At 37.7% G+C, this 15,823-nt stretch overlaps 1 protein-coding gene across 9 annotated transcripts in view; it reads right to left on the reverse strand.

Annotated features, from left to right (window-relative positions):
* SLIT2 (slit guidance ligand 2) overlaps positions 1–15,823 on the reverse strand; it is a 260,613-nt gene that overhangs the window by 39,064 nt on the left and 205,726 nt on the right. For 8 of the 9 annotated variants that reach the window (XM_089524744.1, XM_089524738.1, XM_089524741.1 and 5 more), the window contains 7 exons: positions 14,484–14,650; positions 12,308–12,440; positions 8,543–8,611; positions 7,441–7,512; positions 7,170–7,241; positions 5,233–5,304; positions 3,363–3,526 (listed from right to left, as the gene is read on the reverse strand). In XM_089524744.1, the coding sequence (XP_089380870.1) occupies positions 3,363–3,526; positions 5,233–5,304; positions 7,170–7,241; positions 7,441–7,512; positions 8,543–8,611; positions 12,308–12,440; positions 14,484–14,650 (749 nt within the window). Of the gene's footprint in view, positions 1–1,653; positions 1,687–3,362; positions 3,527–5,232; positions 5,305–7,169; positions 7,242–7,440; positions 7,513–8,542; positions 8,612–12,307; positions 12,441–14,483; positions 14,651–15,823 lie in introns of all 9 variants that reach the window. The other variant, XM_089524746.1, reaches the window with a different exon arrangement.

Genomic DNA, 15,823 nt, shown 5'->3' on the forward strand with positions numbered 1-15,823 from the left:
GGGGCACTGCTGGAGAAATTGTAAGGAAAGCAGTTCGATGCATTGAACAAGGCAAATGGTGAAAAATCTGGGTTAGAGAAGTAGGCTAGGAAGTCCTATATGCGATTAGGTCCTGAGATAAGTGGAGAGTTCAAAACAGAACTGAGAAGGATCTATACAAAAGCAAAATACAGGAACAAGGCCTGTTGCAAAGAGAGTGAAGAAAACCAGGGAAAAGTTACATAATAAAAGTACTATGAAGAAGGATTTTAACAGATCAATTATTAACATTATCCAACAAAAGGAAAGGGTTGACAGGAATTGAGATAGTCATCAAAGTAAAAGGTAATTGGTAATCTTGGTAATAACCACAGTGTGGAATAGATTAAAGGTTGCTTGGAAGGAGATCTAGAAAAATACTGGAAAACAGAATTAAGGCAACAGAGATTAAATACATACTGCCTTCAGTCTGAATGCAAATTGAAAGAAAATAGGAGGGACTTATGAACTGAGACAAAGTTAGTGCTGGCCCAAGAATGCAGTATTTGTTGTCTAGAGAAGAAGTAGTAATGAGTTAAAGAGAGCTTATTCAAAATTTTAGAGAAAATCTGCTGTAAAGGGAATTAATTAGTATTGGAAGTGAAGGAAAAGAAAAGAAAGATTATTAACACAAGGACAAAGAAAAACTAGTAACAGAATAGGAGAAGAAAGAGAGAGAACAAATGTGGAGAATGTAAACTGAAGCTTATCACCTTCTATTCAATGAAAATGCTAGAGACAATTGTATGGAGATACGTTTTATGAACATGACAATGCTGAAAGAGATGACAACAAATATTGTTCACATAGTCAGTGAGAACACAGTTGCTTGGTTCAAGAAAACATTAGTCAAAGAAGAGAGTTGCAACCAATGTTTACTTCAGTCCTCATTCACAAATCTTCAGTATAATGTAAATGGCAGGTGCAGAAAGAGATGGGTTTGGAGAGGTCAAGGAGCAGACCAAAGAGGAAAAGAAGTCCAACCCTAATGATGGAACTGAAAGACCTGGTCGAAGAATCTAAAATGGCATGCAAACAAGAGAACAGACTAGAATGGCAGCAGCAGAGAAGGACTGAATGTCATGGCAATGTGGGCTATGGTATCAACAGTATCATTCTTATCTGGGCCAGTTCTTATGGTAGTAAAGAAATATGCATTTGTATCCACCTCCACTATGCTTACACAATAACATGCTATGTGAGTGGCTCTAGGCTGATGCCTGTTTGTTCAAAAGGAAGGTGATAGTCAAGGAATAAGTAGCAGGGAAAGACAGCAGGAAATAAACAAATTTAGAGAATGAAAGCAAGTAGTTAAGGAATTGGAAGATTCGTCAATACAAACACTAAAGCTTCCAATATAATGAAGGGGTAGGGTAGGAAAGCTTGGCTGCAAGATTGTAACAATTAAGTTGTGGTAACAAGAATCATTTGAAAGGGTAAATAATTTACAACTGTAAAACAACAAAGGGTTATTTAGGATGCCAAGAAATACAAAGAAATACTTATTAAAATTATGCAAGCAAAGAGGGGAAAGACCAACAACATGCATGCCATTGAGGAAAAACTGCTTGAAAACATGTAGGGAAAGTCAGAAGGTTTGCCTTAAATCCAGTTTGGGGCACTTTACAGTCTTACCTGGTATAAGAAAACCACAAGGACCTGGAATCTCTAGAAGCAGGGTGTGAATTGTGAAATGATAAAAGTTAAAGAATAAATAAAAAACTATTAGATGTGACATGCTCATACGAAATATTGTAAATGGAAGCTGGCAAATATTCTTGGGAAGAAAACATCAGTGCAAATATGCTCTCCATTTACAGTATTTCTAATGCATAATTTGTAAGAGCCAGTGTGCAGTAGGCGTTAGAGAGATGGACTGGGACCTGGGAAATCCATGTTCAAGCCCCAGCTGAACCAGAAAAGTAACCGAGTGACATGTCTCATCTTGGCCTATCTCACATCATTGTTTGAAGCTAAAAGGAGGAAAAAACTGTGCACATGACCACTGACTTTTGGAAATAAATGAAATTGAATATAAATATAACACAACAAACAAACAAACAAACAAACCACATTGCAGTTTTATGGATCAGAAAAACAACTTAGAAATTTATTTAACCTGGGGCCCATTCACATGACAGATTATAGCTTCACTTTAACTACCATGGTTGAATCCTCAGATCTGCAGTTTAGGAAGGTTACTTAGAATTCTCTGCCAGAGAGGTTTAGTGCCTCACTAAACTACATGCCTTGGAATTCCATAGGATACTGCCATGGCAATTAAAATGAATAATTCTTTTATAAATGTGTAGTGTGAAAAGCCTCCTTGGTCATGTTATTTTCAACTGCATGAAGCTATATACTGCCAACCTTGATCATAGTATTTTTCATTTTTAATTCTGGGCTTGTGTGCAAGACAAGGCAGAAGTAAAGAATGTGCACACATAATGAGTTAACCACTTGCAGTTATAGTTACCAACAGGTCCTACCGTTAAAGACAAAAATAAAAGCAGGATACCAAGCAGTAATCTGTAAATTTTTTGGAGAAATTGTCTTATCCCAAGGACATCAATTCTAACGGACAGAATGGTTTACACTTGTTGTTTTTAATAAAGTGAAACAAATACAAGTGAAACAACGGTCAAAACATTATGTATTAGTGGTACTTCACATATTACAGTCCTAAGTATAATTAAATTTAATAATACAAAGGTTAAAGTCTGAATGCTATAAGCTTCTTATGCTAAACAGAGCAATATACAAGTACACTCAGTAAGCCTAGAGTTCTTGCCAGCTGTGGGATTACCAATATACAATGTGGGTAATGGACTTGATTTGTAGAGAACATAACATATACATCAGCAATATCTTACCCTTCTCAAAACAACTGGAGACGCTTTGCCAGTTGTCAACACTAAGAAACTAGATGTTAACACATTGGATACAAATACTAAATACTGTTCTTTTATCTGTATGCAGTGGGAGCATAGTGTGTTGATCCATTAATATCCAAAGCAACCATCTTTCTAATTAACTGTTCTGTTCTGAAATACAGTTGGCTCTCCATATCCATGGAATCTTTATCCACAGATTCAGTCATCCAAGGCTTAAAAATATTTTTAAAAGTATATAAACTCCAAAAAAGCCAATCTTGAATTTGATATTTTAGAAAAGGGACACCATTTCACTATGCCATTGTATTTAATGGGACATGAGCATCTGCAGATTTTGATATCCATGGGGGGTCCAGGAACCAAATCCCAATGGATACCAAGGGCTCCCTGTACCTACATTTACTTGAACGTGACATTTAAAAAAGACAAAACAAAAACAAAAACACATACCTTGACATGTAAATTTTTTAGATGGAGTGGTAAGAAGCAGCTTGTCAGCCATTTCCCCAGGACCTGCACACCGGGCTATACCTGGTTCTTTGTATTCTGACTTGACCCAGTCAGACAACCATTGCATGTTACAGTCACAGTGAAGTGGATTTGCCCCAATGGCACTGCAGAGCAGAAACAGAGAGCAACTACTTCAAAAGGTTGAAGACGTAGTGGAAAATACTCCAGTGCTATTACTACTGTTCTAACTGTTTTAAAAACTGTAGCAAAAGGAAGGTTTCGTTCAACATGAGCTCCATGGGAACCTTGGAGTAAGCCATTGTCTCAAAAGGTAATAGGCTTAACTATACAAAGTTAAATGAAAATTTGTAAGGAAATACAATGTTTTGAAACTCCCCCCCCCACCCTACGGTACTAATGTGATGGTCTGGGCAACAAGGTTAGGGGAAATACAGTTGCTGGGGAAAATCAGGTTGGGAAGAGCAAACATGGGGAAAATCTTCAGCCTTAGAATGAATAATGGCCTGGTCAGAATGAAATCTCAGCAACTCCCCCCCCCCCCCCATGATTTTTTTTGTCTTAAAATTATAGGGTTTACACTGTTTATAATATTTTAAAGTCTTTGTTGTACTTGATAAAGTCTTAAAATAAAACCATTTTCTGCTGATTTTCATCTAGAATGAATGTCATCAAGGTGGGAACTGAAAAAGCAACGATCTCACTTGGAGGAGTGTAACAGACCCTCTGAGAACCCAATTAAAGCTAATGGAAACTTTTTTAAAAAAATAGTATCCTAACAATCTGTAGTACTGAGGGGTGTGTGGAATAAGTTAAAGGCACTGGTAGATATCTTGCTTCATAGATGTAAGTACAACAGTGGAACTTGGTTGTTGTTATAGTTACGGTTTCAATCTGTTTCAACCAAAGGGCTTCCAAGGCATTGCATATTGAGATGCTGGAAAATGATGCCTCCAGCATGCTTCTGGTCAGGGGCAGAACAAGAACAGGCAACTGGAACCCCTTGGGGTCCTGTTATAACTGTGTTTTTTTCTCTCTCAAGGTACTCCATAACCAAGACAGTGCTGTAAATGTCATTTCCCTGTGCCCCCAGTCTGTAGTGTCACAAAAGCCCTTCTGTTGAAGAGCTGCCAGGTTGAAATGGTATGTTTGTGGGGCTGTCATGCTCAGTAATTAAGGGCTGTAAATATAAACTTGAAATGTTATAAATACATTTTAAGATCCGCTGGATGGCTCCCTTGTCATCTAGGAAAAGGCAGGCCCCAACCCTCTAAAATAGGATGTCCCACATCACCTCCACTCCAAAGTCCCACAAAAGACTTTGGAGTGGCTTTATTTCATGTCCTAGGTTCACACTACTAAAATTGTACCCAAATACAATAATCATCCCATCACAACCCAATTAACAACAATGTTTATACCTAAATAAAGGGAGGGAACGATAGAGTCAGAATGCACTGAATTCCTGCAGCAGCTTTTATATTCCCACACAGCAGACCAGACTGAACCCATCCTGGAAGTCTGGTGTACAAATACCTCCTTCTGGACAACCTGATAGATATGATTTCCTGCTCTTTTCTGGAGGCCACGCAGGCTCCTGGGGAAAAGGTGCTACCACATTGTCATGGCAAGATGAATATTGCTGTGGCTGTGGCCCAGTCATAATATTAACATAACTATGGCTTTATATTAATAAACATAAAGGTTTACATCCTTCAGAGGTCACTAAAATGAGTACCCAGATGATTGGGGACAATTAGCTTACACTTTGTAAACAGCTTAAGTGCACTGATAAGTGGTATAAAAACGTACTTCCTATTGCTATAAATATTGTTATGGACTGAATACTCACAGATGGGATAATGCTGAAAGGTCATTAAAAGCACCTTCAGGAACAACAGAAATGTCATTGCCATGTAAGGATCTAAGTGAAAGAGAAACATTTATGTATTAAAACAGATGTGGAAGTACTCCTTTATTTCATGACATCAAATTCAGCATAGCAGATTTGCAAATGCAATAATTTATTGTCAACTACAGGTCCTTATGATCTTGAAATCATCCTGAAATATCTCTTCATAATTTACTTAGAATTTGTGCCCTTGTTTTTAAGAGATGGAAGGAACTTGTTATCAATGCTGCATGCCCACTGCAAGAATTGTCAACCCCATAGTATTAAGTAAACATGTGATGTAATCTCATAACACATGAGGGTTTCTTCACCCCTTCAAGCAGCAGCAAAATAAATTGGGAGAGTTGCAATAGAATGATTAAATATGATAGATAAGAGAGGAGGAAAGTTTAAACGTCTGTTCTCAGTGGTAGCCATTCACAGAAAGTAATATGTAACTCCAGCCAATCAGAACTGGTGGGCATGATTTAATTGCTAAATACAGTGTTATTTCAAACAAACAAACAAACAAACAAACATTTAAAAACTTTACACTCAAATTAACATTTTATATATGAATGCATATATATGAATGTTCTGTGACATGGCTGCTACTTTGGTTTGTATATTGTGCAAGATTTACTGGATGCATTTATTTAAAATAAACTCTGCTCAAAACATACCTGTGTTCAACTTTTAATCTCTTAAAGTAACTACTAAATCTAGTTTGGAAAAAGCACATTGTAACCTGCAGCCTTTCCCTTTAAAAAGTCATGGCATGCACTCTAAAAGGGCAATCTCTCCACAGCCCAGGTCCCCTGTGAATCGGATCCACCTGAGCCAAATCACAAAGCCTCTCATGGCTTTGATAAAGAGGCATTCTGGGAAGGTGACCTGGCAGAACTTATTCCCCTTCCCACTGCCATTCCCTTATCTTTTTGTGTTATGTCTTTTTAGACTGTAAGCCCGAGGGCAGGGAAATGTCTATCTGTAAACTGCTCTGAGAGCCTTTCTGGCTGAAGAGCAGGGTATAAATACAGTAAATAAAGAAAATAATGCAACTTTCCAAAGGTCACCCAGTGGGCTTCCATGGTTGAGTGGGGTTTTGAACACTGGTCTCCAGTGTTATGGTCCAAGGCTCAAACCATGACACCACACTGGCTTTAAAATTTAAGCATGTATATTTATGTGATGTAATGCACAAAAACATTGAGGAAACAAAATTTCATTACCAACCTAAGAAGATCTTGTTTTATTTTTCTGCTACTTATTTGGTGGCAACAGTGTAGCTTGTTTCTGGACTGGGTTAGGGCGATGCTAAACCCTCAAATTGCCTGTTACAATGCTCTGTTTGAGGCAGACATACATCCCTTTCTAATTGCCTTGTAACTGTATTAATGTCTTGCTTTAATAGATCAGAACAATGCTGTACCTCTCATGATTGAAACTAAAGAACTAAAAGGTTTCCATACAACATTCCTCCACATGCCATGTCTCCATCAGTAATGGCTGTAATGGACTTTCTACCGTGACATTTTCCCATTCACATTTTAAAAGGATGATGATAATAGTGATGATGATGATGATGATGATGATGATGATGATGATGATGATAAGTATCCCACTTTCCCCCCAAAATTGCGACTCAAAGTGGCTCACAATTTAAAAGGACTTTATAAACAAACAAAAAGTGAGCATTAAAATACAATCAAACTATTACAGTATTTAAAACACATCATTCATTAAAGGAATAAAATGCAATTAAAAAGATAAAGATAATTAAAAACAGTACATTAAAGCTGCAGCATCCCCAGCCTGTGCCTTATGTAAGGCCCCTTGGAAGAGACAACCTATTTGTCAATCGGCTTGCATAAGCAAATAAACAACTGAACACTTACAGCAGCCTAAGTGATTTTAAGCCATCAAATGTTCGTGCTGGAATACATCTGAGACGATTGTAACTGAGAATTCTGAAAGTTTAACAAGAATTAAATTTTAAGAGGTATAGTAAGATCACAAATAAACAGTTGTAAGCAGAGAATTCTAGTTCAAAGATTGTTTTCTTTATACAGTCACACAGCCAAAATTCACAGTAGCTAATAAGGCCATTGATAAAATTGCTCAGTATTGTATTTGTCTCAATAATTTCTGTTACATAGGAGTACTTACAAGGTAAGCAGCTGAGTCATGTTGCTGAAACTCTGGTTAGAAAGAGTGCTGATTCGGTTGTTACTTAAATCTCTACAAAAAAATAAATCCAGAAATTATCTAACACCCACAGACACTGGAAAAAAAACCAAATACTACAATAATTTTAAATCTGGTATTATTGCTGTGCTGTTCAAAATATAACTGATTCCATATTGCTGCATTTCACTTGTATAGGAGTAAAGGCAAAACAATTACACAGATAGAGGAGAGGAAAAAAATCCCAGTAATCCCTGGAATTAATGCCCTATTTCCCACAAACATCATGCATTACTAATAAATAAAACAAGAACTATGTAAAGATCATGTTTAATGTTACTTGCACATCTCTCTATGTTTATTTTAATACAAAAATATACATTTGGCCAAGTGGCTGCTTGAATGACAAATAATGTCTTTGCACAAGAGCAGATGTGTACATTAAAAAAAATTCATGTGTTTTTAAATTAAAACCCTGAATTGTTTCATTTCTTATTTTGAACATGAATACAATTGGAAAACAGACCTTTTAAAAATACTAACACATTATCATTTTATTTTTTCACAGATGCAATCTGGTAAACTTGCTTCCAGTTTGATACCACCTAAAGCTTAATGTGCAAAGCAGTGTTATGGCTGAAACCACTTAGAAATATTCCTTTAAAGGAGATAAGTGATGCTGCTGTTTCTCACTGTTCTTTCACTGTAATATCATCTACTGCTGTGTAACCCTGTTCCAAACAAACTATAGCAATTTTTCTCTGTAATTGAATTCACTTAAATGCCTTTATGCTCTCTAATACTGTACTCCATCTCTGTGACAACCAGCAAAAGCCAGCATACTCTATGTTCCATTTTGCTGGAGATTGCATCTTTTGGAGTGGATAAGGGGAATTTCTGTTTCTGTACTTTGTAATGCACTGTGCTATTAACAGTGGAGTAAATTGTATATCATTTCTAAAATGTGCACTGGAGCTATAATTGCTAACAAATTGAGTACATGCTATGTTTTTTCTTGAATTGATTGCATTTAATGGCAAAGCAAAATATATATCAGCATAGAAATTATCTGAAAGTTACTCACATAAGAGTTAAGTGCTTATAGTTTGAAAGTTCTTTGGGAACAAGGGTAAACTGGTTTCCATCCAAATAACTACAAAAAGAAAGATAGAATGCAATAGCATTTAATTGAAATCATTAATACTTTCTTCCATGACTACAATGCTCAGACGTAAAGCAATAAAAGGGCCCATGGTAATAAATAAAATATCAGTGTTATAGCTATAGTTGCCTACATTTTTTTTATTTAGGATAATATGACAACTGGGGAATAGATGAGATCAACCACCAGTTTAATGGCCAGATGTACACCTGCACACTTGTTTAAAATAAATAATTTTTACCAAGATTTCCTACTAGATGCAAGCACATCTGGCCTGCTGGTCCCCAAAGGGTATTACTTGTACATCAGTATTACTTTATAGAATGCAGTTATTTATTAAGTAATTCTTCTTCATTGTGGAGGAAAAACGAATAGCTATGTTTATGCTTCTGCCATGTTGTCTGAAAGTACCCTTTTATTCAATCCTGGCACTGGAAGCCCAGGTAACTCCAGTGGCAAGGGCTTGTTATGACCAGCTAAAGCTGTTTCTGGAGTGGGCTCAACATGGCCCCAGCCAGGCTCCATGCTCTGATACCTTCCTGACTGGATTACTGCAGTGCTCTTTAGATGGAACATCTCAAGCCAATCCAGAGGCTGAAGGTGGTGTGGAATGCTGCTGAACATGTGCTGACAGAGGCAGTAGGAGATAAGCATATCACATCCATTTTGAAATCTCTGCACCAACTGTCAGTTCAGTACTAAGCTAATGACAAGGTGTAACTACTAGTATACAAAGCCTCAAATGATTCAGAACCTAAATACTTGGAAGGATTGCCTTCCCTAGTATGGACCAACCCAAGCTTTAAGATGGTGTGTTTTTTTTGGGGGGGGGGGGAGGATCTGTTTATGGTTCCCTTAATGCCTGTAACTACACATGGCAGGATCTTGATGCCTCACTCTAGAAACAATAAGTTTAGACAAGGTCAATGGCTTTATTTGAATAATATATAAGGAGTAAGTAAATAATCTGTTGGTGGGGGAACTTAGTAGATTCCCTCCTCAGCCACTTTGGGTGAAGCACCTGAGGCCTGGGAGAAATCCAAATGTATTAGATTGCTGGTCCTAGGGCTTTATCACACGAGGAAAATTGGAATGGAATTGGAGATTTAAAAAATGATTATCCCAGGCAAAACACGTTTTTCACACACATTCCTCTTAAAGAGGCAATAAGGATACAATAAAGAGGCAATAAACAGCAACAAATCACTTTTGGGATTTCCCTGTGAATGATTTGTTCCTGTTTATTGCCTCTTTATTACCTCTTCAAGAGCGACATCATCTGAAAATCTGAATTGCAAATTCACGTTTTGCCTGGGATAACTGCTATTTAAACCCTTGATTTTGCCCAATTTCCCCTGTGCGATAAAGTCCCTAGTTTGTGGAGGAAATTATAAGGAATCTGCCTCATGGTCAGACATGCCCCAGGTCAATCTTAAGGCTAGTTTGCTTTTCCATTCCTTAGGTGTAGCTCCATAGCCCTCCCTTCATCTCAACAGTGACTACAGATACTCACTGGAACTCTTATTCTTTCTCTCATCTCCTACTTTTTCTCTACTACCACTTGCCAAGGAAATGCCCTAGGAGAAAGGGGAAAAGTACCTATTCAGCCCATATATGAGTGGCATAACTATACTGAACTATAGATGGATGCAAAGGCCAAGTACCATTAATGAAAGAGGAAATCATGGAGGGGAAATGGGCTTATGAGCTTTTTGGTTCCAAACCTGTGCTTGAAAATCATAGCATGTCTGTGCCAGGATGTCTTAGCCCTTTGCTAGCCTTGTTTTGATACAGGGCCAGCAAAGGCGGCTCCCTTTAGCCACACAAATCTTGCAATGGCACAGGGTTGAAGTCTCAGGAATGAAACCTTGATTATGTTTTGCCAGTGGAGATCTGGCTGTCCCTCACTGTTGTCATTTTGGCTCCAGCTGAATACATACTTTTAGCTGTGGTTTTGTTAGTGGACAGACAAATACTACATTGTTATATTTGTTGTATTGCATGTTTTTATTTTTCTCTGACCTTAGAATTAAGATTTTATTAGCATTTGTATATTATTCTATGTTTTATAAAATTTGTGAACTGCCCTGGGCTTTGAAAAGAAGGGTGAAATATAAATATCAATACATAATCAATATACAACCAAACTACTTTTGATCTTAGTTTAACAGTAAGGCATTCAGTCGTCAATACTATGTTGCAATTAGCTGGATATCAGGTTCCAGAGTAATCCTGGAAATTTGGCTTGGGACAGATGACAGAGGGAGGGGGAACAAACATCCTAATATTGGTTCTCCAGTATTGAATCCAACATAGTATTTCCTAAACTGCTTCAGGTGAATATAGGTCTTCCTTGAAGCATGTTTAGTAGTAATGAACTGTTTGCAAAATAAACAAGTTTTTTTTTTTTTTTTTAAGAGGATGCTGTTTTATTTTGGGGTTATATTTTGTTTTGCATCTTCCGAACACTTGGGTCCTTGTTTTGAAAATCTTCAATTATATCCAAAATGTAAGAAGTTAGTGCTTCCCCGAATTGTTAACATTGCTGAACTCTTGACCAGGTAGCCTTAAAGTTCAAGTAGTGTTCTCTGCAGACAAAATATGAAAGGCCTCCAATACATTTAGATAGAATTTGTTTCACAAACTGTCCAGTGTATCCTCTTAATAGTCCACTCTTCACTCGGGCAAAGCATTTTACACAGAATGAACAGCACAAGAGTCTAAAGGTTCTAGTCAGATCAAAAGGCAGTCACCTAATCTTGAAAATGAAACTAAGGCTGACAACCTGTTCACTACAACATAAATTTATGCAGACATAGCTCTTCTAGAGTTCTGCAGCACCAGAATTATACTGTGGTGCAACGAATAGGTGGCAATGATGAATGAAATGGAGGAACTTACTACAAAGTGCAATCACTTGTGCAGTATTTACATACTACTTTTACAATCCTCTTTATACCAACCTATATAACTCCTAGAAAATATATTATGTACATAATGACAAAAGATTACATTATTTAATAATAATAATTATAATAATAATAATAATAATAATTTGCTTTATTTATATACCGCTATTCCAAAGATCATAGCGGTGAACAGCAAGTAAACTAATTAGCAAGTAAACTAATTAGCCCCCAACAGTCTGGGTACTCATTTTAGCGACCTCGGAAGGATGCAAGCCTGAGTCGAGCTTGGGTCCTTTTGCTGGTCTTGAACTCGGAACCTTGTGGTTTTGAGTGAATGGCTGCAGTACAGGCATTTAACCACTGTGCCTTTACATAAGGCCATAATGGTTTATGTCCCCAATTGTATTCTTGCCTAAAAGAGCATCAACTGACCCTTCCTGGGTAAGAATTTCCAGAGATGAAGCATCACAATCGAAAAGATTCTACCTCTGAGGATCTCCATGTACCCAACATCTGGGACGCATAGGACAATCATGGTTCAAAATGGTCCTTTTGGTATTTGGGCCTCAAGCGCAAGACAAAGTACCTAAAGTTCCCTGATTTTTTTTCTTAGCAAAACCAAACTAAGGGAGCAAAGCCAAACTAAAGACAAACCAAATGAAATTTCCCAGTAATATTACTGACTTGTCAAACACACTCCTCAAACACTCTCATTCATGGGGGGAAACCCCTCATCATTTCTGACATTATTTCAAAGAAGAAATGCTGACGTACTTACAGTTCAGTTACATCCTTTGGAATGCCTTTAGGCAAAGTCTTCAGACCTTTATTGCTACAACGAACTACAGTATCTAGGCAAGTACATTCTGCAGGACAGCGGGAGAGTGGAGAGCAACTATTCTCATCATTTCCTAGGTCATAAAAAAAAGACCATAAATATAAACCATGCTCAGCTAAAAGCACTTAACACACCTGGTGGCAGCACAAGAATTTTAATCTGTTCTGTGAATGTTCTGCTTGTAAGTAACTCTGTAAATAGGAAACATTCACAAGCAACTGTGCATTCAGCTATGCTTTCATGAGGAAGTTTCCATGATATGGTATATGCACCATGCGTTTGAAACCACGGCTATTAAAAATGCCCTTTCCTTGCTCACACATTAGTTGTGCCAGTCCCTTTTGGTGTACTGCCCATTGGGTGACAACTCTCCCAGGGTGTCGCCCAGTCTGATCCACACACACACCCACAGCCCTAATGATGCCAATGATTGTGGTGTGCTTTTGTTTCCACAAGGCCAGTCAATTAAAAAGCAAAGCAACACCCTTGCTTTTCCATCGACTGTCACATTTCACACTGCTTTTTAAAGGTTTCTTTTGTTTTGAAAGCAATTTGCCATGCAACACTGATGTGGCTGTTAATGCACATTCAAAGCACACACACCCCAGCCCAAAACCTCTTTGAACAGAAAGGTTGAATAAAATGTCCTTTTGAGTTTGACTCATGTCTCTTTGTGCCTTGAAGTTGGTTCAGTGTTATAGTGAACCTAAGGCGACCCTGTCATGGGGGTTTCTTGGCAAATTTCCTCATAGGATGTCTGCTGAGAGAGTGTGACTTGCCCAAGGTCACCCAGTAGTTTTACATGGCTGAGCTTGGATTTGAACCCTGGTCATAATCCAGTGCTCAAACCACTACACCATGTTGGCTTCTGGATGAACCCATAGCTTGGAATTAATACATTACATATAGATACATTATCTATAACTGAGGACATGAAAATATCACACTAATTTACTAATTCCTGAGAAGATCTTGGCACTCTGAGACAGCCTATCAATGGTTTGTTAATAATAATAATAATAATAATAATAATAATAATAATACTTTATTTCTAGCCCGCCTTTCCAAAGATCAAGGCGGGTTACAACACTTAGACCATCCAACAGTACAATCAACAAAATACAATAAAAACATCAATCAGTATAACATCAGTTAAAACATACTACAATAAAAATAACTGTCCCAACTAGCACAATAGTGCAACAGTGAGGGGAGAGAAAGGGTTATCTCGGGGGTATTAGGGGTATGCCTGCTGGAAAAGGTGTGTTTTAAGCCCCTGTTTAAATTGGTCCAGAGAGGCGGATGAGTGGAGCTCGCCAGGAAGCGAGTTCCAGAGCTTAGGGGCCAAGGTGGAAAAGGCCCTCTGTGTGGTGGTGGAATATCTTGCTTCTGGAACTCTTAGCAATTGCTTCCTGGCCGATCTGAGTGTGTGGGGCAGATTCTCCTCCTGCTGCAGGTGAACAAGACAACTAGCATGTGTTGGTTGCTTTTTGTTTTGTTTTATCTCTTGTTTTTCATTTCATTTTATTTTCTATTGATTTGTTATTTATTGTTACAAATAAACAGAAAACTAGGGAGGAAGGACAACTAGCAATCCCCCCACCACCACCCAGTAATGTCTCAGCAACTTGTTCAAAATATCTCTACGTAACCAGTGTTGTTTCCCCTTATGAAGAAAACTATGAGCACACATAGCAAGCACAGAAAGGCTGGCTGACTGATCACACAGATGTCAACAAGCCATCAGATGTTTCTAATTTTTAAAAAGTTCATGTAGCACATCATCAAATATTGTTTAGCCACACAGCCTGCAGAAAAAAATAGTTCCAGGGTATATCAAAGGTCCCTCTTTTAGTGTTATTCCAGCACAGTTTTTACTGCCATAGTTGTCCTTTCTGTTCTGGAAATTCAGAAGCGTCACATGGGAGAAGTCCATTTCAGTATCACCCTGCTCCCTACTCCAGAGGCTGTTGCATTGCCAACTTCTAATTTCTGATGTCAGTGGAACAGTACAGGACTTCAAATGCAACAGTAGTAACAAAATTAAGCTTTTCATGCAATACTCATACATCCCTGCCTTTGCTAAGGTCAGCAATAAGAAAGCTGCATTTCTTACCATCATCACAAGTGAAATCCTGAATGGCCACATCCTGTATAGGGATTTCTTTGAGAAAGTAGGGTTTCTGGCAGCGAGGATTCCCTGTCACAATGCGCTTCTTCCGCAGCCACTCTCCCAGCCATGCTAAGTGGCAGTTGCAGTTGAATGGATTAGCCAAGAGGTTCCTGATAAGTACATGCAAACAACACTTTTGTCAGTTTCAAGTTAAAATTTAAAAAACATATCCCCAAAGTGTATTTGTATACACACAGTATTTGTTTTACTACCTTCACTCACTCGTTTGCTGCTCTGATTATGTTTTTTTTGCATTTTCTACAACATTAACAACAGATGAAATTCCTCCCCACCTCCCAGTACCCCAACCAAAGTTCAGGACAGCAATTTCAGAATCTGAGCTGAGAAATCCTGGTACATCTTATTTAGGAATAATGTAAAGGTGTCACAGATCTGACTTGCTGTCAAGCTATCTACACATGATAATACAGTAATTTAATGCTGCAATGAAGGCTTATTACTTTATATTATTAGCTTTAACCTGACAACAGCTCTTTCATTAATTTGCCTCCTCAAGATTTCCATCTTTTATTTGCTCCAGAGAATAGGTTTCCCATCTAAACTGACAGCTAAGTTGATTACATGCCAGTTATAAAAATGAATTTACTTCCACAACTCTCAATGCATTTGGCATCTCCACATTGCAGTGCAAGTCTTTTGACAATTTCATTATTTATAAACATGCCATCTTAAATATGCACAAATTAGTCATTAGGTATAACTTGTCACATTTTAAGTGCAAAGTGGATTAGGTATGGTGGCAATTATATTCTTTCCTCAAAAAGTCAAATCACAGAAAGCCAAACTGCTAGGTGCACCAGGATTTTCTTTTTTACTACCGTCTCCCCCTCTCTCTACCCACCATCTTCATTTTTCTTCTTCTACTCTAACATATTTAAAAACACATAGATCTGGAAAAACATATTTTAAAATATATTCTTTTAGGCTATAATGCTATGCACATGTATCTCAGTGTAAGTTCCATTTAAGCCTATGGGACTTATTTTTAAATAACCATGCATAGGTCTGTTCTGCTAATTGTTTCCTGAACTATAACATATTTAGTTCTATGGATTTCCTGTAATTTTCTATCTCTATATCACCTGCTATATAATGCCTGCAGAAACATGATCTGTAAAAGTACTGGTATTTATGCTTCTCATGTGAAAGGTCCTAATGGTAAGGTGCTCATTGTCATCTTATTAAAGTGGACATCTCTGTATAATAGGACTTTCCTAAGGTTACCAGAGTTGGTAACAGAACTTATCTACTTTGAATTACAA

Source organism: Sceloporus occidentalis, unplaced genomic scaffold (assembly GCF_023333645.1).
Source record: "Sceloporus occidentalis isolate IW3139 unplaced genomic scaffold, rSceOcc1.0.p SCAF_5, whole genome shotgun sequence".
NCBI classification, from domain to species: Eukaryota; Metazoa; Chordata; class Lepidosauria; order Squamata; family Phrynosomatidae; genus Sceloporus; species Sceloporus occidentalis.